The sequence below is a fragment of the Carcharodon carcharias genome, chromosome 34 (genome assembly GCF_017639515.1).
Source record: "Carcharodon carcharias isolate sCarCar2 chromosome 34, sCarCar2.pri, whole genome shotgun sequence".
Taxonomy (NCBI): Eukaryota; Metazoa; Chordata; class Chondrichthyes; order Lamniformes; family Lamnidae; genus Carcharodon; species Carcharodon carcharias.
The window spans coordinates 4452785-4476898 of record NC_054500.1 but is presented as its reverse complement, the minus strand read 5'-3'; the positions used below and the strand labels follow the sequence as shown (position 1 = coordinate 4476898).

General features: G+C 42.9%; 1 protein-coding gene across 1 annotated transcript in view; it reads left to right on the top strand.

Moving 5' to 3' along the window:
• The window catches only part of LOC121272634 (synaptosomal-associated protein 25), a 111676-nt gene that overhangs the window by 4680 nt on the left and 82882 nt on the right, over positions 1 to 24114 (top strand). Inside the window, exon 3 of the mRNA XM_041179320.1 lies at positions 24011 to 24052. Coding sequence (XP_041035254.1) covers positions 24011 to 24052 — 42 coding nt within the window. The remainder of the gene's footprint in view (positions 1 to 24010; positions 24053 to 24114) is intronic.

Sequence of the window (24114 nt, the reverse complement as noted above, 5' to 3'; positions counted from 1 at the left end):
CCAGCATTCAGATCAGACAAACGATTCTGCCGTCTTTTCAAAGATCTCTCCCACTTTGTCCCTTTCTTGTCTCAATCTACTTTATCCATAGAGTACAATTGTCATTGTTCTTCTGTGGAACCTGGAGTCTCATAAGCGCCAAGCATAACAGTGGTGAAACATGGCCATATTGTAGTGTGTGGGTATCCATTACCTTCAGGAGTATATAAATTTGCTGAGTTTTAAATTATTTCATTTATTTTTCTGTATAGACTTTGCCCATTAAATATAGATGATTTAGCGAAGTGTAATGATGAAGTACAGGTTTATTATTTATCAGTTGATTTCCTTGTCTTGCTTCGAAGCCTTGGAAGTTATTGAATTTGTTTTGCTCAGAGGAAAGAAATTAAGGTCTGAGTTTACCTTCAACTTCATCATTGTTTTCCACTGTCACATGACAAAGGCCCCCCCCCCCCCCTCCCCCCCACCACCGCCAGGCAACATCATGTCACCTGAACTTGCCATTCCTCTGACTTTGGCCCCATAGTTATGGATTATGGTAGCATGATGGTTATGTTAATCTGCTTGATGTGAGTTCAAATCCCATCATGACCATTTGTGAATTGTGTTCAGTTAATTAAATAAATCTGGAATTTAAAGCTAAGATCGTAATGTCGAACATGAAAATTCTGCTGTAAAACCCAAGTAGTTCAGTAAACCGTAACACCAAATTCACAATAATGCTGTTGTCTCTTCACTGCCCTGTGAAATGGCCTAGCCAGTCACCAAGGCAGCTCACCACCACCTCCTCAAGAGGAATTTAGGGATGGGTAATAAATATTGGCTTTTCCAATGAATAAGTAAATAGAAGGCAATTCTGCTTTGAACTAGGTTTTGCAATCTGGAATTCCCTCCCTAAATCTCTGCAACTCTCTCCTGTAAAACCATCTCTTTGCTCTTCTACTCTCTCTTAACCTTGTTCCATTTTTTCTTGTATATTTTTGTGAAGCACTTTGGGACATTTTTCTACATTAAAGGCTCCAGATAAGTGTATTTTGTTGTTAATGCACCCATATGATCACTGATCAATAATGGCCCCCAGTGCACCAAAGCCTTAATTTTAAAATCTCCTCGATTGTGATCCAATCTCTCCATGGTCTCACTCTGTCCCTACCTCCCTCAGCCATACAGCGCTCCAAGATCTCTGCGCTCCTCCAATTCATGTCAAATTGTATATCTGCTACTTCCTTTACCCCATCATTGGCGGCTGTGACTTCAGCAGTCTAGGCCCTAAGCTCCTTGTGAGTGTTGGTTCAGTGGGTAACTTGCTTGTGTCTGCATCAGAAGGTTGTGGGTTCAGGTTCCTACTCTACAGAGACTTGAATGTAAAAATCTGAGCTGACACTCCAGTGCAGCACTGAGGGAGTGCTGCACTGTTGGAGGTGTGGTCTTTAAGATGAGAAAATAAACTGAGGCCCTGTGTGACTATCAAAGACCCCATGATATTATTTCACAGAACAGCAGAGGGGTTATCCCTGGTATTCTGGCTAATATTTATTTCTCAATCAATGGTTGGAATTTTCCAGCACCACCACCGACACTCCTGCACCTGCCTGCGCTCAGCCCCCCCGCCCCACATCCCCTTCACCCTGCAGCGGGGCCGGTGAGCCATTGAAATCTTCACAAATTGCCTCACATTTCCTACTTTATAAAGGTCACTAATCTTAAAAAGAAGTACTTCATGGCTGTTAAGTGTTTTGCGTTGACCTGGTGCTATATAAATGCACCTACGTTTATTTCCCTATATCTCCCTGCCTCTCACCCTCACTCTCTTCTCCTTTATGACTAAACTTAAAACTTACCTTTTGGACCAAGCATTTGGATACTTGTCTTTCTTTGATACGTTGTCAATTTAGACAGGTAATAACCCTCCTTTGAAACTCCCTGGGATGTTTTCCTATATTGAAAGTGTTACATAAATGCAAGTTGTTGTGTTTTTCCATCTTTCATCCATTCTTTATCTTTATGCCTTTCACTCACTGTATCTCTCCCTTTCTTATAATTATCTCTCATCTTACATTCTTTTCATTTCATGCCTTCTCATTCTTTATCTCTGAGTTGATTCATTTTCTTATATTCATTTGAAGGATGAAAGACGGAACCAATCGGTTTTCTGGAATTAATGTCCTGCAATGCAGTGGAACATAAAGCGTTTTTGTCTGAGCTTACTCAGGGCAGTGAAATGTTCATATACATCCCATTCTACCTCACTTTCATCATTTGTTCCCTATTAATGCCCAGTCCAGCAATGCACCAATTTTAGAATTCTCGACCTTGTTTTCAAATCTCCCCATGGTTTCCCCCCTCTCTATCCCCGTGACCTCCTCCAGCCGAACAACCCTCCAAGATATCTGCTCTCATCCAATCCTAGCCATTTTGCCCATCGCCAACTTCCTTTACCCTATTATTGGCGGCTATGCCTCCAGTTGCTGAGGCCCTAAGCTTTGGAATTCACTCCCTAAGCCTCTCCACCTCTCTACCTCTGTCTTCTCCTTTAAGACATTTTAGGTACTTGTCCCAATGTCTCTTCATGTGGCTGATAATGCTCCAATGTGATGCCTGAGGGTGTATTGCTACATTAAGAGTGCCTTATAAATGCAAGTTGTTATTGTAGAGCATGTGAGCCTCAGGAGCTGATTGGCCTACAATGCCTTACTATAGCATTGAAAAATTAAATGTCACCAATTATCTCAAAATAAACCAGCAGTGGCATCTCCATTGCAGCTGTGTTGTCACAGAGAGCAGCAGCTCACCGGAATGCTGTGTTTTGTGGTGCTTGTGGCATTGCCACTTTGCTGTGTCCTCCTTTACCGTGCTGTGGGGAAGGATTAAATGTGTAAGCAGGTGTGGATCAACACAGAGGCACATTTCAACCACAGTAAAGTCACACAGGGATTTATAAGATGCAGCTTAATCAATCATACTCAAGGAAGAAGAAAGAACTTACATTAGCCTTACACAATCTCTGAACTTCCCAAAGAGCTTTACAGCCAATGAAGTACTTTTAAAGTGCAGTCACTGTTGTAGGAAATGCATCAGCCAATTTATGCACAGCAAGATCTAAGTGATAATGACCAGATAATCTCTTTTTGAGGTTGGTTAAGGGATAGATATTGAACAGGATATTGGGCTAACTCCCCTGATCTAATTCAAATAATTTCATGAAACTTTTCACATCCACCTAAGACAGCAAACAGACCTCCAGTGTAACATTGCATCTGAAAGATAGCACCTCTGAAAGTATAGCACTGGAATGTCGGCCTACATTTGTGCTCAAGTCTCTGGAATGAGTCTTGTACCCACAGCCTTCAGATTCAAAGGCAAGAGTGTTATTACCAAGCCATAGCCGACAGCATTGCATGAAAAGCTTTTTCATCTGCTACGGAGGCTGACAGATCTTGACTTGCTTCCCAGTAAGATAGAACACTAGAAAGTCTCACAGCCGCAAGATAGAGACATGGCTGTAGAACTAGAGAGAAGAAAATAGTAAGAGGAACCACTTAGCCATGCCCTGCAGCTCTTAGCAGACACAGCTTGCTGCTTTTAACATACATTTCTTACAGCTAAGAAGGAGGCCATTTGGTCCATAATGCTTATGCCTGCTCTTTGAAAGAGTAATCTGATTGGTCCCTATTTTTTCCTCATTGCTTAGAATTTTTTTTAACCCTTTCAAATATTTATCCAGTTCCATTTTTGAAAGATGCTATTAAATCTGCTTCTATTGCATCATGTTCTTGGGGCAAATAAATGCTTCTGTGACCAAGCTTGTACATGATTTATGATACAGAGCTTTTGTTGCATGGATTGTGACTGAAAATTTTACACCAGGATTTGTCTGGTGTTGACAACCCTTTTGTGACTTAGGGCCTTGAAATATCACCCAGCCAATCACTAGCAGCGTTGCTCAGCAAGCGAGCCAATCATAAAACCTAGCAGCTGGCGCAGTTAATGAATATTAACCAGCTTCATATAAAAAATTAATAATGGTCCATTAGTAACAGTCTAGCAGCCTTTCAGAGGCAGAGTGCTGCGAATATCAATGAGCTGCTTTGAAGGGCTGTGAAAGAAATAACACAGTGTTATTGGCCAATTCAACAAGCCTTCTGCATGTATACAGACAATTGGCTGTTTTGCCTCAACCTGAGCAAGAAGTTTCTCATTTAATTTAAAGTCTTGAATGTCTGTGAGATTTTTGCTGGACAAATGCCATTTGAAGAATTGATTTTTGACTATGCTACAAAGACGATGACTGCAGTAGTAGTAACTCAAGTGGGCCAAAGACATAGGTTACACAGTGCCTCTCGCACAACAAAAGCTCAGCAAAGTGAACAAAGGAATTTAAGGAAGAACTTGCCTTTCAGGATGTCCCAAAGTGTTTCATAGCCAAGTACGTTCCTTTCCCAAAAAATATAGTCACTGTTGTAATGTAGGAAACACAACAGCCAATATGTGTACAGCAAGCTCCCACAAACAGCAATGTGATAATGACCAGATAATTATTTTTAGTGCCATTGAGAGATAAACATTGGGTAGGACACTGGAGGGAATTGGGATCACTGAATTGGGATCCCAGTAACAGAATAAAAAGGCCAATGTCTCACCCACTGAAGGACCCCTTCTCACCCAGTGAACATATTCTCCTACTTTATCCCCTTGCCTTAGATCTCACCAGGACAGGCATTACCAGTGCCCATCAGGGGCTTGGAGAACCTACTCCAAGGCCTCCACTATGATTGCCCTTTGCTTTGTGATCAAGAGATACATGAGAACATGTGCCAATAGCTGTAGTGCTCAATTGTTTAATTGATCTGCATTTCATCAGGAGAGCCTGGTAACTGATCTACGCTCACTGTGCTTGATTGGTTAAGACTGGGTGATGATTCAGAGCTAAAGTAGACAGAAGCTACTAGAAATTGAGCTGTGAATGCAGACATTTTGCGATTGCAGAGATATTTTAAAACTCTTGTAAATAAACCTATTGCACACTTAGAAACTAGTCTCATTTCTGCATTGCTCTGAGATATAGAAAATATACAATAATCCAATGATACACAACAGGAACAACCTCCAATTCTTCCTTTCTGATCCTCCCAACCCTAACCCCCAGCCACAAGAGGAACCTGAGCTCTACCACACACGTACAGTGCAGTTGAGAAATCAAAAAGAAGGAATAGAACTTACAATATCCTCTGTACATTGGCTTTTCAGTGCCATATCAATAGATCTGAAAGCACCGACTGACCCCCAGGACTCACAGCTTCAATCACTGTGAAAAGATATAGCCTAATAAATTGAAAATTTATTTTAAAGAGCTTTTTCCCCAATCTTCCCCCGTCTTCTCCTGAAAGCACTTGAACAGCCTTCTAGAATTTTAGCCCAAACTGCCAATCATATGTGAAATAAAAAGATAAATACTTGGACACTATTCAACTGCGGGAGCCATTTTTTTTGCTTCCTAACACATGGGTGTTATGACCAATTGCTACTGATCCCCGTCCCACAGGAGCTGCCCTGGTTGAAAGTCAAGCTTCTACCTTTAAAATCCTGGCTGTGCATTTATCTCACTGAGCCATTGAGAGTGCTGGCTCAGATCACCTTTGATAAGCAACAGATTCTGTGATCCAGAATCCAAAAATGTGAGCTTTGAACACGGCTGAGTGAGCCCCTGGACCTTATAGCTCACAGAACAACAATCCATCTCACAGCAGAAGTCGGGTCCCCAGAACATTACCCTTGGTCTCTGGATTACCAGTCCAGTGACAATACCACTGCCAGTCACTGCTTTTCTTTCATTGGGAGCTTTGTTGGATCGCAGGGCAGGAGGCATTGATGCATTGAATTTGGGTGGGAACAGGGCAAGGGTGATGGAATGAATGTCGAGACTGATGGAGGGAAGGCCAAAGGTGACTGAGGGAGGGTGCAGGGTGATGGCTCCAAACTCCAGGGTCAATGTGGGAGTGTCCAGGGACATAGGTGCAGCAGCAAGATGAGGTCTCCGGAGTACAGGTCAATGATGGAGATATCCACAGTGGAAACCGAAGTACGGCAGATGAAAAGCATAGGGCTTCCAATTTGTCAAAAGTTCTCAGGTCAAAAGGGTTGTTTGGGGGCATGGGGGAGGGCTTCTGCTGCCATCACTGGGAAACAGGGCCTCCCTCCATTCTTAGATAGACGGGTGGAGAACCTGCAGGAGGCATCTCTAAATCATGGGGCCACTCTACTCTGAGACATTGCTCCAGAATAGCAGGTGGTAGCAACAGTTGTGCTTATCTGGGGTGGGAGTGCAGCAGGGGAAGGGGGGAGATGAGCAGATAGTAGTAACAGTTGAGGTTATCTGGGGAGCAAAGATTAGGAGGTTTTAGCAGCAGCTGTGGTCTCAAGGGCTCCATTCACACAACCAGAATGATGCTACTGGATTGCAGGGAATGAATGCCTGCCTGGTTCCCCTGTGTAAATATATATACATATATATACAGCCCTGGGCCTTCAGCCCCCTGAGGTAATGGCAGGGTCGTCAACTTCCTGCCCACCCCTGCCACACAATTAGCCGGGCACCTCGTCCATGAACATCTAACTAGCTGGTCACCGAGTGATTGTGTGTGGCCAGCCATCCCATCTATTCCAACCACTTCCGGTCCCGCTGTTGGGACACTCAATGCTACAGCAAGATTTTGGCCAGCATCCAATTTGCACAAGGAAAACCTCCAGCAACATTAATGTCTGTGGAATCTGTTTCTGTGATGTTAGATGTGAATTCTATGCTGAAATCCCGCGATAATAATGGAAAAAAAAGGGACACAGCTTGGTTTGATAATGCATACTTTTCCAGACATAACCCATTGGCATTGTTGCCATGTCACAGCCTTTGAGAGACACGGGGCGAGGGGGGGTGGGGGGGGGGGGGAGGCGGTGGCAGGGGCCCTTTGAAATGAGATTTCATACCAATCAAAACCATAAAAAAAGCATTAGCACAATTACAGAGGTTTCTTTTTAACAATAAGAATGTATGATCAGAATTAACGTAGTGTGAAGTCTTTCTTTAAAGACTCCACTGGGATCAGAGTGTCTCAATTCAAAAGCTGAAAAATAACATTATTCCGACACAACAATGGAGTGGGTTATGTATACAGCTTGATGAGTGAGACAGCACAAAATTACTTTTCATATGAATCTTACAGCAGTTATACCTGAATAGTGGCAGAGCATAGTACTATCACTAATTACATAAAACTTACAGCATGGAAACAGGCTATCAGGTCCATACTCCACATAAGCCTCCCCCCAACCCTATTCATCTATTCTTTGGCCATAGCCTTCTATTCCTTCCCCGCTCATGTGTTTATCTAGCATCACCTTAAATATATCTACATTATTTGCCTCAACTACACCTTAATGTAATTCTCACCATTTAGAACTTTCTCCTGAATTCCCTATTGGATTTATTAGTGACTATCTTACATTTATGAACTCTAGTTTGGACACCCTGACAAGTGGAAACATTTTCTCTATGCCTTCCCTATCCAACTCTTTCAGTATTTTAAAGACTTCTATTGCGTCACCTCTCTTCTAGTGAAAAAATGCCTAGACTGTTCAGATGGACGTGATAGAATCCTGTACCCAAATTTTCCTGGACCCCACCGGAAGCAGAGAGAAGCAAGGATCTCCCCTATATCAGCGCTGTAATAGGCTCAAATAGGGCCCACCACAAAATTAGACCTAGGAGCATGACCTTGACAGGTTGCAGATTTTCACATGAAACTCTATCTTCCAGTGCAGAAGAGGCCATGCAGTTTGATTCATCACAGTCACCACACAGACTGCAGTGGTCCGAGACAGCAGCTCACCATCGCCTTCTCAAGCATAATTAGGGATGGGCAATAAATGCTGGCCTCCTGTGAATGGATGAAAAGGAATCCCTGTGGGCAGTGTCATTACAGCACTGGTTAACAACCATTCACTTCCCGGCTGTGCTAATTTAAATCAATTAATGCAAAAGTATTAACCAGCAAACTACAAATAAATAAATCCAAAGATAAAAATGACATAATTAAAATCTTCTTTCTATAATAGCTTTTACTGTCGATCTGGAGTGGCTATGAATCCAGTAGCCAAAATAAAAGGACGTACATCCAATTTTATGCAATCACCAGTAGTGCTTGAAAAATGATTGTAGCATCAAATTAAATTTTCATTTCATCCTCTTCAAGTGTGATCTCTATTTGATTTGTTTGACAAGCTTGATTGGTAAAAAGCCAGAGAGAGACTCGCCCAATAATAATTATCATGTTCATACGTTAGTTGAAGCTGGTATTTGCCCTCAGTTCCCCCACATGAGACTAGGACTAATTCAGGGAATTGCCAAGGTACTGTTATGTAACAAAATTCAGAAACACATTCCCATACTTCTGCCCTCTTTGTGAACACATTAGTCTCAACATTATCTGTCCACCCTCCTAAACAGACAGAGTAGGGGATAAAAATGAAAAAAAAACACAACCCCAATTCACCATGTGTGCATTGGTTTCTGTTTTTATAGCAGTGGGTTTTGAGCTGTCTGAACGTTCACTGTAGAAAGGCAGGATACTTCATTAGTACATTTAAATCGGACTCCCTGAGTTCTAATTTCACCAATAGCTGGTAAAGATGTGTAATATGCCAGGAATATCCTGGGTTTGATTCCTGGCCTTTATTGAATTAGTTGGTCCCAGCCACAGTAATGATTGGAGCACTGCATTCAACCTCATCTCCCTCTAATAAGGAGAAAAAAAATATCAACCATGGTTCCTGCTCCCAATCACTCCTGTTCACCAGTCGCCTTTAAGTGACCTATATTGGCTCCTGGCGCAACAATGCCTCAAATTTAAAATTCTCATCGTTTTGCCCAAATCACTCCATGGCTTCACTGCTAGGAACTTAGGACACAGGAACATGGGAGCAGGAGTAGGCTATTTGGCCCATTGAGCCTGCTCCACCATTCAATTAGACCATGGCTGATCATATACCTCAATGCCACTTTCCCACGCTATCCCCATATCCCTTGATGTCATTTTTATCCAGAAATCTATCAAACTCTGACTTGAACATGCTCAGTGATTGAGCTTCCAGAGCCCTTTGGGATAGAGAATTCCAAAGATCCACCAGCCTCTGAGTGAAGAAAGCTTCCTCATCTCGGTCTTAAATGGCCTGCCCCTTATTCTGAAGCTCTGTTCCCTAGTTCTAGACTCACCAGCCAGGGGAAACATCCTATCCACAACTACCCTGTAAGAGTTTTGTAAGTTGCAGTGAGATCACCTCTCATCCTTCGAAACTCTAGAGAATACAGGCTCAGTTTCCTCAATCTCTCCTCTTGTGACAATCCTGCTATCCCAGGGATTAGTCTGGTGAACCTCCATTGTACTCCCACTAAGGCAAGTTTATCCCTCCTTAGATAAGGAAACCAAAACTGTACACAATACTCCAGGTGTGGTCTTACCAAGGCTTTATACCACTGCAGCAAGACATCTTTACTCCTGTATTCAAAACCCCTTGCAATAAAGGCCAACGTACCATTTACCTTCCTAATTGCTTACTGCTCCTGCATGCTAGCTTTCAGTGAATCATGAACAAGGAGACCCAGGTCCCTTTGGACATCAACACTTCCCAATCTCTCACCATTTAAGAAATACTTTGCATTTCTTTTTTGTATCAAAGTGGATAACTTCACATTTATTCACATTATATTCTATCTGCTATGTTCTTGCCCATTCACTTCGCCTGTCAAACTCCCCTTAAAGTTACCTTACATTCCCACCTAGTTTTGTGTTATCAGCAAATTTGGAAAATTTGCTTGGTCCCCACATTCAAATCATTTATATAGATTGTGAACAGCTGTGGCCCCAGCACTGATCCTTGTGGTACTCTACTAGTAACAGACTGCCATCCTGAGAATGGCCCGTTTATTCCTATTCTCGGTTTTCTGCCTGTTAACCAATTCTCAATCCATTTCAGTATATTATTCCCAATCCCATGTGCTCTAATTTTGTTTATTAACCTCCTTTGTGTGACCTTATTAAAAGCCTTCTGAAAATCCAAATACACCACATCCACTGGTTCTCCTTTATCTCCTTTATCTATGCTACAAGCAATATCCTCAAAAAACTCTAACAGGTTTGTCTAATCACATCCTTTATAATAGATTCTGACATTTTCCCTCCTACTGATGTCAAACTAACAACTCTGTAGCTCTCCGTTTTCTTTCTGCCTCCTTTCTTAAATAACAGGGCTACATTTGCTACTTTCTAGTCTGCAGGAACCTTTTCAGAATCTATAGAATTTTGAAAGATAACCACTATCTTTCTAGTTACCTCCTTCAACTCTCTGGGATGTAACTCATCAGGTCCAGGGGATTTATCAACCTTCAATCCAATTAAATTTTTGAGTACTACCTCTTTATTAATACTAATTTCTTTCAGTTCCTTACTTTCACAAATCCCTTGTTTCTGTAGTACTTCTGGGAGATTTTCTGTATCTTCCTCCATGAAGACAAACACAAAGTAATTGTTTAGTTTTTCTGCCATTTCCCTATTCTCCATTATAAAGTTTCCTGTCTCCGCCTGTAATGGACCCACAATTATGCTTGCTAATCTTTTCCTTTTAATATACCTAAAGAGGTTTTTACAGTCCGCCTTTATATTTCTTGCTAGCTTGCAATCATATTCTCTTTTCCATTTCTTTATCAGTTTCTTCATCCTCCTTTGCTGGATTCCAAATTCCTCCCAATCTTCAGTGTTACCACTTTTTCTGGCAATGTTATAAATCACTCCCTTTGATCTAATGCAATCTTTAATTTCTTTTGTTTACCACATTTGATTCACCTTTCCTGTTGAGGTTTTGTGTCTTAGAGGAATGTATATTTGTTGTAGACTATGCTATTATACTTCTTTAAATACTAGCCAGTGCCTGTCTACATTCAAAATTTTTAGTGTATTTTCCCAATCCACCATAACCAGCTTGTCCTTCACACCTTCATAGTTTCCTTTGTTCAGGTTAAGGCCCTAGTTTCAGATTGAACTATATCACTTTCAAACTTAATGTAAAATTCTATCATATTATGATCATTATTTCCTAAAGGCGCCTTTACAATAAGGCTATTAATTAGCCCTTTCTCATTTCATAAAACTATGGCCTGATTCCTAGTTGGTTCTTCAACATACTGCTCCAGAAACCCATTTCGTACAGACTCTAGGAATTCATTCTCCACAGCATCAGTGCTAATTAGGTTTACCCAGTCTGTATGTAAATTGAAGTTGCCCATTATTACTGTATTACCCTTGTTACATGTAGCTTTAATTTCCTGATTTATTCTGTGCCCAACATTACCACCACAATTTGGTGGCCTATAAACAACACCTACCAATGTTTGCTGTCCCTTAACTCCACCCAAAATTATTCTACATCTTGATCCTGCGATCTAAGCTCCTCTCTCACTAATGTACTGATCTCATCCCTTATTAACTGTGCTATCCCACCTCCTTTTCCTTTTTGCCTGTCCTTCTTAAATGACAAATATCCTTGAATATTCAGTCCCCAGTCTTGGTCACCCACATCCTTGTAATGGGAGTTAAATCATACCCATTTACCTCTATTTGTGCCTTCAAATCATCTACCTTGTTGCAAATGCTGTATGCATTCAGATAGAGTGCCCTAACTTTGTCTTTTTAACATTATTCCATATTCTGATCTTATTTGATGTTTGCCTTCACTTTGTCAGCCTTCTGATTTTGCTTACCACTTTTCTACTTCCTTTTACCAGTTTTGCTTCATCCAATCTGAGCTCCCTCTCAGGTTACCTTTCCCCCTGTCAGTCTAGTTTAAAGCCTTCCCAACAGCACTAGCGACCTCTCTGCGAGAACGTTAGTTCTGTTCCTGCTAAGATGCAGCCTATCCACCTTGTACAGGTCCCACTGCCCCAGAACCGGTTCCAATGTCTCAGAAATCTGATTCCCTCCCTCCTACACCAATTCTCCAGCCATGTGTTCAATTGCTCAATCCTCTTAATCCTATGCTCATCATCATCTGGCAATGGGAGTAATCATGAGATTACTGCTTTTGAGGTTCTGCTTTTTAATTTCTCTCCTAACTTCCTAAAATCTGCTTTCAGGACCTCATCCCTCTTTCTGCGTATGTCAATGGTACTAATGTGGACCACGACCTCTGGCTGTTCACCCTCCCCCAGAAGAATGTCCTACAACTGCTCTGTGACATCCTTGACCCTGGCACTAGAGAGGCAACATACCATCCTGGAGTCACGATCGTGGAAATGTATGCCTGGTCCCCTAACTAAAACCAATCACTATTGCTCTTCCGTTTTTCTTCCTCCGCTCCTGTGCAGCTGAGCCACACATGGTGCCACAGACTTGGCTTTTGCTACACTCTTTTGAGGAGACAGCGCCCTCACCAGTATGAGATCGACTCGGGGGACTCCTGCACTACCTGTCTGGTTTGCTTAGACTGCTTTGCAGTCACCCATTCCATCTCTGCCTGCATGCTCCTAACCTGTGGTGTGACCACCTCCCTAAACGTGCTATCCACATAGTTCTCTGCCTCACTTTGCACTACAGTGACTCCAGCTGCTTCTTGAATTCCAAAATCCAGAGCACAAGCTTCTGAAGCCATGCCACTTCCTGCAGATGTGTTTGTCTAGGAGACACAGTGGGTCCATGGATGCAATTTTCTGTGCCCATTGGTGGCAGCGTGTTTGGCAGCGTGAGTGGACAATATGGCGAGAAGGACAAAAAATTGGTTTCACGACGTTGTGAAACCAGTTTGCACTCATCTGCTCTGCCCATCAATGGTGGGCCGCCTTTCCCTCCGTTGAACATCGGGAACTTCATTGTAATATATCTACATATCATTATAAGCTCAGCTCACTGGAATCACCCCCCACGCAGTCTTCTTGCCTTTCAGGGCCACGTCTTCTGTGCAGCAATCCTGGGCTGGAAGCACTGAGAGGTGTGTGCATGGCTGCACTTTAAATATGGCACCCAGCATGAAGAAGTGGCGAGATGAAGGTGTGGTGGGAAAATAAAGCCTGCTTGCCATCAAAACGGCATGTTTCCTGAGAATGTATAATTAATGAGGTGGGATTGGGATGATATGGTATGAAAACCCGCCATTGCAGCCAGTGGGTAAAATGTCCTTTTTCCTGCCTGCTACCACACTTTGTGCAAATCTGGGATGATTCTGCCCCATGAATTCCCACGTGCCACAGAATGCACATTCAACTCAGCCGAGCTGCTTTGACATACCTTAACTTTACAAACTATTTATTATACGTAGAATAAGGAGAATAACTTACCAGCTACTCACCAATTAGCTCCTTCCCCTGTATCAAAGTAAGACGAATCTCTATCTCTGTAACCTCCTCCAGCTCTACAACCCTCTAAGATCTCTGTGCTCCTCCACTTCTGACCTGTTGATCATCTCTGATTTCTTTCATCCCACCATTAACAACCATGCTTTTGGCTGTCAAGGCCCTAAACTCTGAAATTCACACCCTACATCTCTGCCTACCTCTCTACCTCTCTCTCCTCCTTTAAGATGCTTATTAAACCTTACCTCTTTGGCCAAGCTTTTGATCACGTGCCCTAATATCTCTATGTGATTCAGTGTGAAATTTTCCCTGATAATGCTTCTGCGAAGTGCTGTGAAATGTTTTACTATGTTAATAATGCTTTATAAATGCAAGTTATTGTTATAATTCCTGATGGAAGGTACGGCTTAAGGTTTTCAGGAGATGTAGAGGTATTGTAAGGTTTGGGAGAATGGTCAAAACTAAAAGTGAAACGTGACCCACTCACAATCCCCCAGTAAGGTTTACAAAGTGGGATCTTTGTGGGGTTAAAGTTCCTCAGAGCTTTTCCTTTCCAGTTGCTGTAAGGTTCGCAGGAAGTACACACATTAACAAGGTTTCCCAGTTTTTACAATGAGGTGACAATGGCATAGAGGGAGAAATTCCATGGAAATTTATCATCCAAGTGTTAGGATGTACCCCAGCGCCCAACACACGGAGAGCCGTTCAGTTTTCGACAGAAATCAGTGAGAAAGCCAGAAGTGGGTGTCTATTACTTGTAGTGCCAAATCCCAAGGAGGATATGTCTTATGTTCCAAAATCTCATGGGACAACATGTCGTCACTCCAAGCTGGCTCCAGCAACAGTAGGTATCTACAAAATAGTGTAGTGAGCACTCGTGAAGGAATGTGTCAAAGCAATACCCAGAGCAACAGATGAGGGTCTGGAGTCTATAGCTCCTCATTGATTTAAAAGGCTCATATGTCTAAAATAAACATGTGAAACAACCAAATAGGAGTGATTTTTGCTCCCAGCAAGCAGACAACCTGAAGTCAATGTGGTTCAGAGATTCTATGAGATAGGACTACTGCACTGAGCCAATTCTTTGAGCTAGGGCCATGACATTGTGCACCCCATTCTCCAGGATAGGGCTATAACACTATGGATCGAAATCTCTGACCCGCGCTCCATGTGAAGTGGCCTCATGCACTGGAAGCAAAACCAGAAAATGCTGGAAAAACTCAGTAGGTCTAACACAGCACCTGTAGATGTTTTTCTCTGTTAGACCTGCTGATTTTTTCCAGCATTTTCTGTTTTTCTTTCAGATTTCCAGCATCCACAGTATTTTGCTTTTTATTACACACTGGAAGCTGTGGATCACGGAATCACCATTGATGACTTTGCTGCTCTCTGTGGCAGTGGAGCAGGTTCACTGCGCCTGATCAAGTCAGAGAGCTGGCAATGCGGTCCAGCCGGTTCTTTCATTGCTGCACAGCTACTGCATAAAAGAACAGTTCCTCCTGGTTATTACTTGGGCAGCTAAAAATAAATGTGTGAGAGAGAAAGACAAAGGTAAAAGGGAAAGAGAGAGAGCGAGTGCTGTGAGAGTCATGACAAAGACAGGACCAAAAGAGAAAAATAATGGGGGAGGGAATGAGACGTGCTCTGATTCTGGGTTGATTCCTATGATATTCTGAGATTGCTGTGTAATTTATCCCTGGCTCAGAAACCCTCCGCCCGGCTGTAAAATTACGAAGGGACCAGATTGGCAGTAATTTCCCCAGCCTCTGGAGAGTCACGGGGCTATGAATAATGAGAGAGTGAAAATGGATGCAGCGAGATGAGGTGAAGTTTGACCTTGAGGATGGAGGAAATATTAAAGATGGGAGCTCGCAGTGTGTGATGGGGAAGCGGATAATTGATGCTGACAGCTCATGGCTGTGGCTGTGTGGTTGTCGGAGAGATGTTAAGCAAAAATAAAACATTCACCTTAGGTTTGAATGAGCAGGTCTTTCAAATGAGATCCCAGTGGGTTAAATCTAACAACAGACAAGAGGGTTGATATGTTATTTCAAAAGAAAAGAATTGCAATCTGTTCAAATTGCACAGTGATTGTGTGATCTATTATATTACCATAACTGACTTCACATTATACAGCATGGTAACTCTAATATACAGAAACTGGAGTACATCTATACAATGCACTCGACTATAATCCCGCTAATATATAATGACCTCTACTTTACATACATTGATTATATCTTCAATTTGTGTATAACACCACTAATCTCTACAAGATACAGCGTCTGTGACTTATATATGACCTTGTAACACAGACTGTAATCACTGTAATATATAGAACTTAAGAGTTTCTCAAAAATTTAGAGTTGCTTTCTGGCAGCACAAAAACAAATAAATCATCCACAATGGGTAAGCTTCCATTGTGCCGAAAGGGGGTGATTATTTGAAGTCACAAGCTCCAAGGCAGCAATGGTAAAAACAAAATACTGTGGATGCTGGAAATCTGAAATGAAAACAGAAAATGCAGGAAAAACTCAGCAGGTCTGACAGCATCTATGGAGAGAGAAACAGAGCTAACGTTTCGAGTCTGTATGACTCTTCTTCAGAGCTCTGAACAGACTTGAAACGTTAACTCTGTTTTTCTCTCTCCACAGATGTTGCCAGACCTGCTGGGTTTTTCCAGCATTTTCTGTTTTCATGCAAGGCAGCAATGGTGACTGCCGAACAGACACTCTGGTGGATCGGTCCTGGCTCAATTACACATGCGCATTATGCTAAGCTCTGAGGTCCCAACAGAGTCTTCAAAATGATTGTGGACAAAACCATTGGCCCCTGCTCAACAATTCTCCCCCATCAACCCCACTGTCACTGAACAACTCTCCCACACCCCTGCTCAACAACCCTCCACCTGTACCTCACTCAACAACTCTCCCCCAACCCCACTCAACAACTCTCCCCCACCCCTGCTCAACAACCCTCCACCCATCCCCCACTCAACAACTCTCCCCCAACCCCATTCAACAATTCACCATCTGTAGCCCACTCAACAACTCTACACCCATCCCCCACTCAACAACTCTCCCCCAGCCCCCACCTCCACTCAACAACTCTATACCCATCTCCCACTCAACAACTCTCCACAACCCCATTCAACAAATCTACGCCCATCCCCTACTCAACTACTTTCCCCAACCCTCACTCAACAATTTTCCCCCACCCCCGCTCATCAACGTTCCCCCATCCTCACTCAACAATTCTCCCCACCTCCACTCAATAACTCTCCTGCCCCTACTGAACAACTCTCCCGCCCATCCCTCGCTTAACAACTCTCCATCCAATCCCCTACTCAACAACTCTCCATCCGTCCCCCTACTCAACAACTCTCCCCCACCCCAATCAACAACTCTCCATCCATCCACCGCTCAACAACTTTGCACCCATCTCCCGTTCAACAATTTTCCCTCGCTCAACAACTCTGTGCCCATCCCCCACTCAACAACTCTTTCCCACCCCTGCTCAATAACTCTCCACCCATCCCCTGCTCAACAACTTTCTCCACCCATCCCCCACTCTACAACCTCCCACCACCCCCGCTCAACAACTATCTCAGCCTATCCCCCACTCAATAACTCTCCCCAACCCCCATCAACAACTCCCCTCTCATTATTGGAGCATAGGACTTAAAAGCAGGAGTAGACCATCAGCCTTTAGAACCTGCTGCACCATTCAATAAGATCATGGCTGATCTGATTATGTTCTCAACTCCACTTTCCTGTTTGGCCCCCATAACACTTGACTCCTTTTCCATCAAAAACCTAGCTCTGCCTTGAATAAATTCAATGGCTAAGCCCCCACTGCTTTCTGGGGAAGAAAATTCCACTTGCTAACACCCCTACGAGAGAAAAAATTTCTCCTCATCTCCATATTAAAAGAGAGACCTCTTTTTTTAATTCGTTCATGGGATATGGAAGTCATTGGCTGGTCCAGCATTTATTTCCCATCCCTAATTGCCCTTGAAAAGATGGTGGTGAGCTGCATTCTTAAACCACTGCAAGCCCTGTGGTGTAGGTACACCCACAGTACTCTTAAACTGTGGCCCTTATTTCCATAAAGCAGTGTCACTATTTCAAGGTGTGTTGGCACTGGAGCAGAGTAGGGCTGGTGCAGTCCAGTTTTTTGAACAGACTGTTCAAAGTCCTTAAAATATAGGCCAGGATTTCCCGGTCGGCGAGTGGGGGGGGTGTGGCCTGCTCACCAATGTGTAAAATGACGCGGGATGACATCAGGCGGAATTCCAGGCATCACCCCACCCCATTTCAATTTTCAGGTAGGCAGAGGCTCAGTAGAATCAGCTGTGCACCCGCCGACCTGTCAATGACCAACTGAGGCCATTGACAAAGTCATTAAACTAATTAATGGACCTGCCCGTCCAACCTTAAGGTTGGTGGGCCGGCCAGGAGCCCTGGTGGGCATTAGAGAAAGTATGAAACCTCATCCACAGGCGGGATGAGGTTTCATGTAGGTTTTAAAAAATGTAATTAAAGTGTATTTAAAAGTGATGGACACGTCCCAACTCATTTTGACAGTATCACATGAGGGAAAATGTCAGGGAAATGTTTTTTTTCTATTTTTCTGATTTTTTTATTGTGGAGCCGATCTCCCTGAGGCAGCACCTAGCCTCAGGGAGGTGAGTGCACACTTTTGTGCGCATGCGTGAAAGAGCGCACTCTCAGCTCAGGGAATCCCGCCCCCCGCCCGCACAGGGAGCGCATAGTGCTTCTTTGTGGACGTCACACTGGGCAGTCCTTAATTGGCCCACCCACGTAAAATGGTGGCGCGTCCCCAATTGGGGGCGCCGATCGGAGGCTCGCCTCTGCATGCCTGCTCCTAAACTTCTCCCCTGATGGGAGGAAAATTCTGCCCATAAACTCAGATATTAAAAATCAATTTCTCTCTCACTTCTGGTGATAGGAAGATATTAATCATGAAGCTGATCACTTTCATCAGCAAATCAAGCTGAGGTGCCACCTCTGCCCCAGTCGGGGCGGTCACTCCTCCAGAATTGCCTTGGAGTCTCCAGGAATTAAAGATTCATCCCCAGAACTGTAAGCAACACCCATCAGAAAAATAACATTGGGTGTTTTTATCTTCATTTTCCCTGAACACTTTTGTTTACTGTTAGTTATAAAAGTGTTGAAGCTTGGAAAAATGGATAGGATAGTTGGTGTTGGGAAATCAAGTGATGTAACCTCCAGGACTACATCCATCCAGAATTCGCAATCCTTTGTGCCACCCTAATCCTGCTTACTGTCTGACGTAGTGAGGGCAACCCTATCATTGGAACTGGTGTAAACAAGATGATCCGGTTGGATATCTTGATCCAGTCTAAGACCCCAAATCGAAGCCTTCAGCCAAGGGGACTCCACTCAGTGTGACACAATCCCATTAGGAGGGGATGAGGGGGTCTGTAAAGCATCAGTCATTTGCAAGCAAAATTAATTCAGAAGGATATGTTGATAGGGTGAGATGAAGTAGGTGGGAGGAGGTTTGTGTGGAGCATTAATACTGACAAGGACCAGTTGGGTTGAATGGCCTGTTCTTGTGCTGTACATTCTTATATAATAATTAAGAGAATAGAATCTTTCAGCACAAAAGGCAATTTGGCCCATCATGTCTGTGCTATGAAAGAGCTATCCAATAGTCCTATCTTTCCCCCTTAGCCCTGCAACCTGCAGGGTAGGAGTGGACAGCAGACTTACTCTGAGACCTTTGCCATTGAAGAGCGAGAGTGACTTAAGATGTTATTCTCCTCATTCTATTGTTTGCAGTTTTTATGGAAAATGGATGGGCTTGGATCCTAGATTGCTGCCGTCCTCGAATTCTGGCCTTTTGTACATCCCCGATTTCTATTACTCCCCATTGACAGACATGCCTTCAGCTGTCTGGGATTTAAGCTCCTTAACTAAACTTCTCCGTATCTCTACCTCTCTCTTTCCTTTAGACACTCATTTAAACATACCTCTTTGACCAAGCTTTTGGTTACCTGTCCTAATATCTCCAGATTCTGTTTGATAATGCTCCAGTGAAGCACCTTGGGATATTTTATACATTAAAGGTGCTATATAAATACAGATTGCTGTTATTGTCCTACATTACAACTGTAACTACACTTCATTAGCTGTAAAGTGCTTTCTTTCTTCCTCCAGTGGCATGGAGGAAATTATAGAGTAGAGGGTTAATGGTTATGTTAATTAGATAATGATATTAATGATGATGCAAGCATGACATCAGGGCCAGATGACCAAGAGAGCAAGACACAGACTAGGCTGTGTCCAGAAAACAATGTACTTACCATGACATCTTTGTAATTGGTTCTAAATAAATAGTTTCAAGAGAAACTATATACTGACTATCTCCATGGCACTCATGGATTAAGTGAAACCTCATCAAAATAGAAATCAGGTGAATGAGAACTCAGCATTCAGCTCTCAATAAGCATGATTCACATTATATTACTGCAGTGCCCTGAGTAGCCTGGACCTTGTTAGTAAATAGTCCCCATCCCTTGTATGGATCATTCAATAACTAGACACACATTAACCTCTATATCAATAGCAGTGGCTAGAACAGTTGGGCTGAAGAAGCACATAGAGTTACATAGGACCATAGAAAAGTTACAGCACAGAAGGAGGCCATTTGGCTCATCTTGTCCATGCCAGCCCGAGGACACCCAGGTGCCCTTTCTAATCCCACCTTCCTGCACCCGGCCCATAGCCCTGCAGCTTACAGCACTTTAGGTGCAGATCCAGGTACTTTTTAAAAGAGTTTAAAGTTTCTGCCTCTACCACCAACTTGGGCAGCGAATTCCAGACAGCCACTACCCTCTGCTTAAAAAGTTCTTCCTCATGTCCCCCCTACACCTTCTGCCACTTACCTTGAATTTATGTCCCCTGGTTCTAGAATTCTCCATCAAGGGAAACAATTTTATCCTGTCCACTCATCTATTCCCCTCATAATTTTGTACACCTCAATCAAGTCACCTCTTAGCCTTTTTTGTTCCAAGGAAAATAACCCCAACCTATCCAATTTCTTCTCGTAGCTGCACTTTTCTAACCCTGGCAACATTCTTGTAAACCTCCTCTGCACTCTCCCCAGAGCTATTACGTCCTTCCTGTAATGTGGTGACCAGAGCTGCACACAATACTCCAGTTGTAGCCTCACCAGTGTTTTGTACAATTCCAACATTATATCCTTAATTTTATATTCTATACCTCTGCCAATGAAGGAGAGCATTCCATATGCCTTCTTTACAACCTTGTCTATTTGAACTGCTGCCTTCAGGGACCTGTGTACTTTTACGCCAAGATCTCTCGCTTCATCTACCCCTCTTAGTATATTCCCATTTATTTTGTAATCCCTGTAACTGTTTGACCTCCCTAAATGTATGACCTCACACTTCTCTATGTCAAAATCCATCTGCCACTTTACCGCCCACTCCACCAACCCATCCATATCATTTTGGAGATTATGGCTATCCTCTACAATATCCACTACTCGGCCAATTTTTGTGTCATCTGCAAATTTCCCAATTGTGCCCCCCACGTTCACGTCCAAATCATTAATACATAACACAAACAGCAAGGGTCCCAACACTGTGCCCTGTGGAATACCACTTGAGACAACTTTCCATTCGCAAGGGCATCCATCGACCATTACCCTTTGTTTCCTGTTACAAAGCAAACCATTTATCCAGTTTGCCACATTACCCTGAATCCCATGGGCTTTTACTTTCTTGACCAGTCTGCCATGTGGGACCTTGTCAAAATCCATGTACACAACATCCACTGCACTATCTTCATCAACCCTTCTTATCACTTCCTCAAAGAATTCAATCAAATTTGTGAGGCAAGACCTTCCTTTAACAAATCCATGCTAACCATCCCTGACTAGTCCATGCCTTTCCACATGACAGTTAATCCTATCTCTCAGGATTGATTCTACTAATTTGCTCACCACCGATGTAAGACTAACTGGCCTATAATTGTTTGGCATTTCTTTTGATCCCTTTTTAAACAATGGAACTACGTTTGCATTTCTCCAGTCCTCCGGAACCTCCCCTGTACCTAGTGAAGATTGGAAAATCATCCTCAGAGCATCTGCTATCTCCTTAACTTCCTTCAGCAGCCTCGGAAACAATCCATCTGGCCCTGGCAACTTATCAACTTTCAAGAATTTTAACCCTTCGAGTACTTCCTCTCTCTTTATGAATATCCAGTTCAATATCTCACAGTGTTCCTCCTGGACTACTATATCTACATCCTCCCCTTCCTTTGTAAACACGGAAACAAAATATTCATTCAAAACCCTTCCCACAGCCTCTGCATCTACACACAAGTTTCCATCTTCATCTCTGATAGGTCCCACTTTTTTCTTAACTAACCTTTTAGCATTAATATATTGGTAAAACATAGATTTTACAGTGCAGAATCCAGCCATTGAGCCCAGCTGGTCCATGATGGTGTTTATGGTCCACACAATCCTTCTCCCGCCTTACTTCATCTAACCTAATTAGCAAATATTTCCATTCCTTTGTCCCTCATGTGTTTACCTAGCTTCCCCATTAGTGGAAACATATTGAGCTAGATTTTTGTGGGATCTCCATGTCTCTGTGGACCTTCTAAAATGGTAGACAGTATGTGATTCAGAGATTTCTGCCCCCATTTCCAGCACCCCAAATTTTTGCTAGTGCAAAAGAATGGTGCGGCAGTGAACCCACACCCTGCACACCCACTTGTCCGGCTCCATTGTGGAGGGTAGCAACACCTAGCACCCCTCTCACCAATCACAAATTCTGTGGTGTCAGGTCAGCTTCTCAAAGACTTTGGTTCATGGCCTCTCAGAGGAGTCATCAACTATGGTCTGAATTCGGGAACTTTTTGAAAGATAAGGTCAAAAGGTCTTACCCATGTCCCCTCCCCTCTCCTATGGCAACACATGCCCCTCCACCCACCCTCAATGGCTTCTCATAGCGTCCATGCCAACCCATGCTCTTTCACCTGCCCCCAATGGTCCCTCATACCCTCTATGCCAACTCAGCACCTCCACGCCCATTCACCCAGTACACACTCTATACAGAACTAATCAACCCTATAATAACAGTGGTATGCATGGAAAAGCTTTAAAAAAACAGTAATTCATAACTTCCTGAATAAACATTGAGCCAATGACAAAGTAGATCTAAGCAAAAAAAAGCTGTCAATCAAGCAATCCAATCTCCATCTGGGTGCGACAGGTCCAACTCCAGGATGTTCTGTCCACCCCCCCAGAATGAAAATTACACCATTCGAAACACTTTCTTCTGAGGCAGGCATGCTGAGGCAGGGAATTTCCCTCCACCTGATACCAGTTTCTTAGTTGAAAATTCAGGCCATTATCACAGCACAGAAGGAGGCTATTCAGCCTGTCATGTGTGCCCTGGTGCTCTGAAGGAGCAATTTACCTCGTGCCACTCCCCTGCCTTCTCCCTGTCTCCCTGCACTTTTGACCTTTTCAGATAATAATCCAATTCCCTCTTGAAAACCTTGACTAAATTTGCCTCCACCACACTCTCAGGCAGCGCTGATCCTAACCACTCGCTGTGTGAAAAAGTTTCTCCTCATGTGTCCATTGCTTCTTTTGCCAATCACCTTAAATTGATCCTTCCAACAATGGGAACAGTTTCTCCCTATCTATTCTGTCCAGACTCCTCATGATTTTGAACACCTCTATCAAATCTCCTCTCAACCTTCTCTTCTCCAAGGAAAACAGTCCCAATTTCTCCAATCTATCCACGTAACTTAAGTCTCTCGGCCCTGGAACAATTCTCATGATTCTTTTCTGCACTCTCTCCAATGCCTTCACATCTTTCCTTAAGTGTGATGCCCAGAATTAGACACACTACTCCAGTTGAAGCTGAACCACTGTTCTATACAAGTTTAACATAGCTTCCTTGCTTTTATACTCTATGCCCCATTAATACAGTCATTAATTAATTAAATAATTCATAACTGTACACATTTCATGCCTTATTAAACATGCTCTCCAGCAGTCCACCTTTAATGATTTAAGCACATATACACCTTGATCCCTCTGCTCCTGCACTCCTTTTAGAATTATATCCTTTATTTTATATTGTGTCTCTGCATTATTCTTACCAAAATGAATCACTTTGCACTTCTTTGCATTGAGTTTCAATATCTCTCTATCCCCACCCTTTCAAACCTCTTCATTCTGGCCCAGCCAGCGAAGCCCACATCCCGTGAATGAATTAAAAAAAAACTTTTATAGACATCTATTAGATCACCCCCGGCCTTCTCTGTTCTAGAAAAGAGAGCCCCATTCTGTTTAGTGTTTCCTGATAGGTATAACCTTTGGTAACATTTTTGTCCATCTTTTTTGAACCTCCTTGCCTCAATATCCTTTTTTATAATATGGAGACCAGAATTGTCCTAACGAGTCTAAGTAATCACAATTTTTTTATGTTAGAGATGTCTGTTTATTGAAGTATTGGTAAAATGAAGCCTTCGTGTTTGTTTACAGTGGTCTAATTGTGTATTTTTCTCTCTCTTTCTCTCTCCACAGTCCCTGGAAAGTACCCGTCGTATGCTGCAACTGGTGGAAGAGGTATTGTGCCAGAAAATTTCATTTATTTTCTGTCAGAAAATTCCTGATTAACACACAACCAT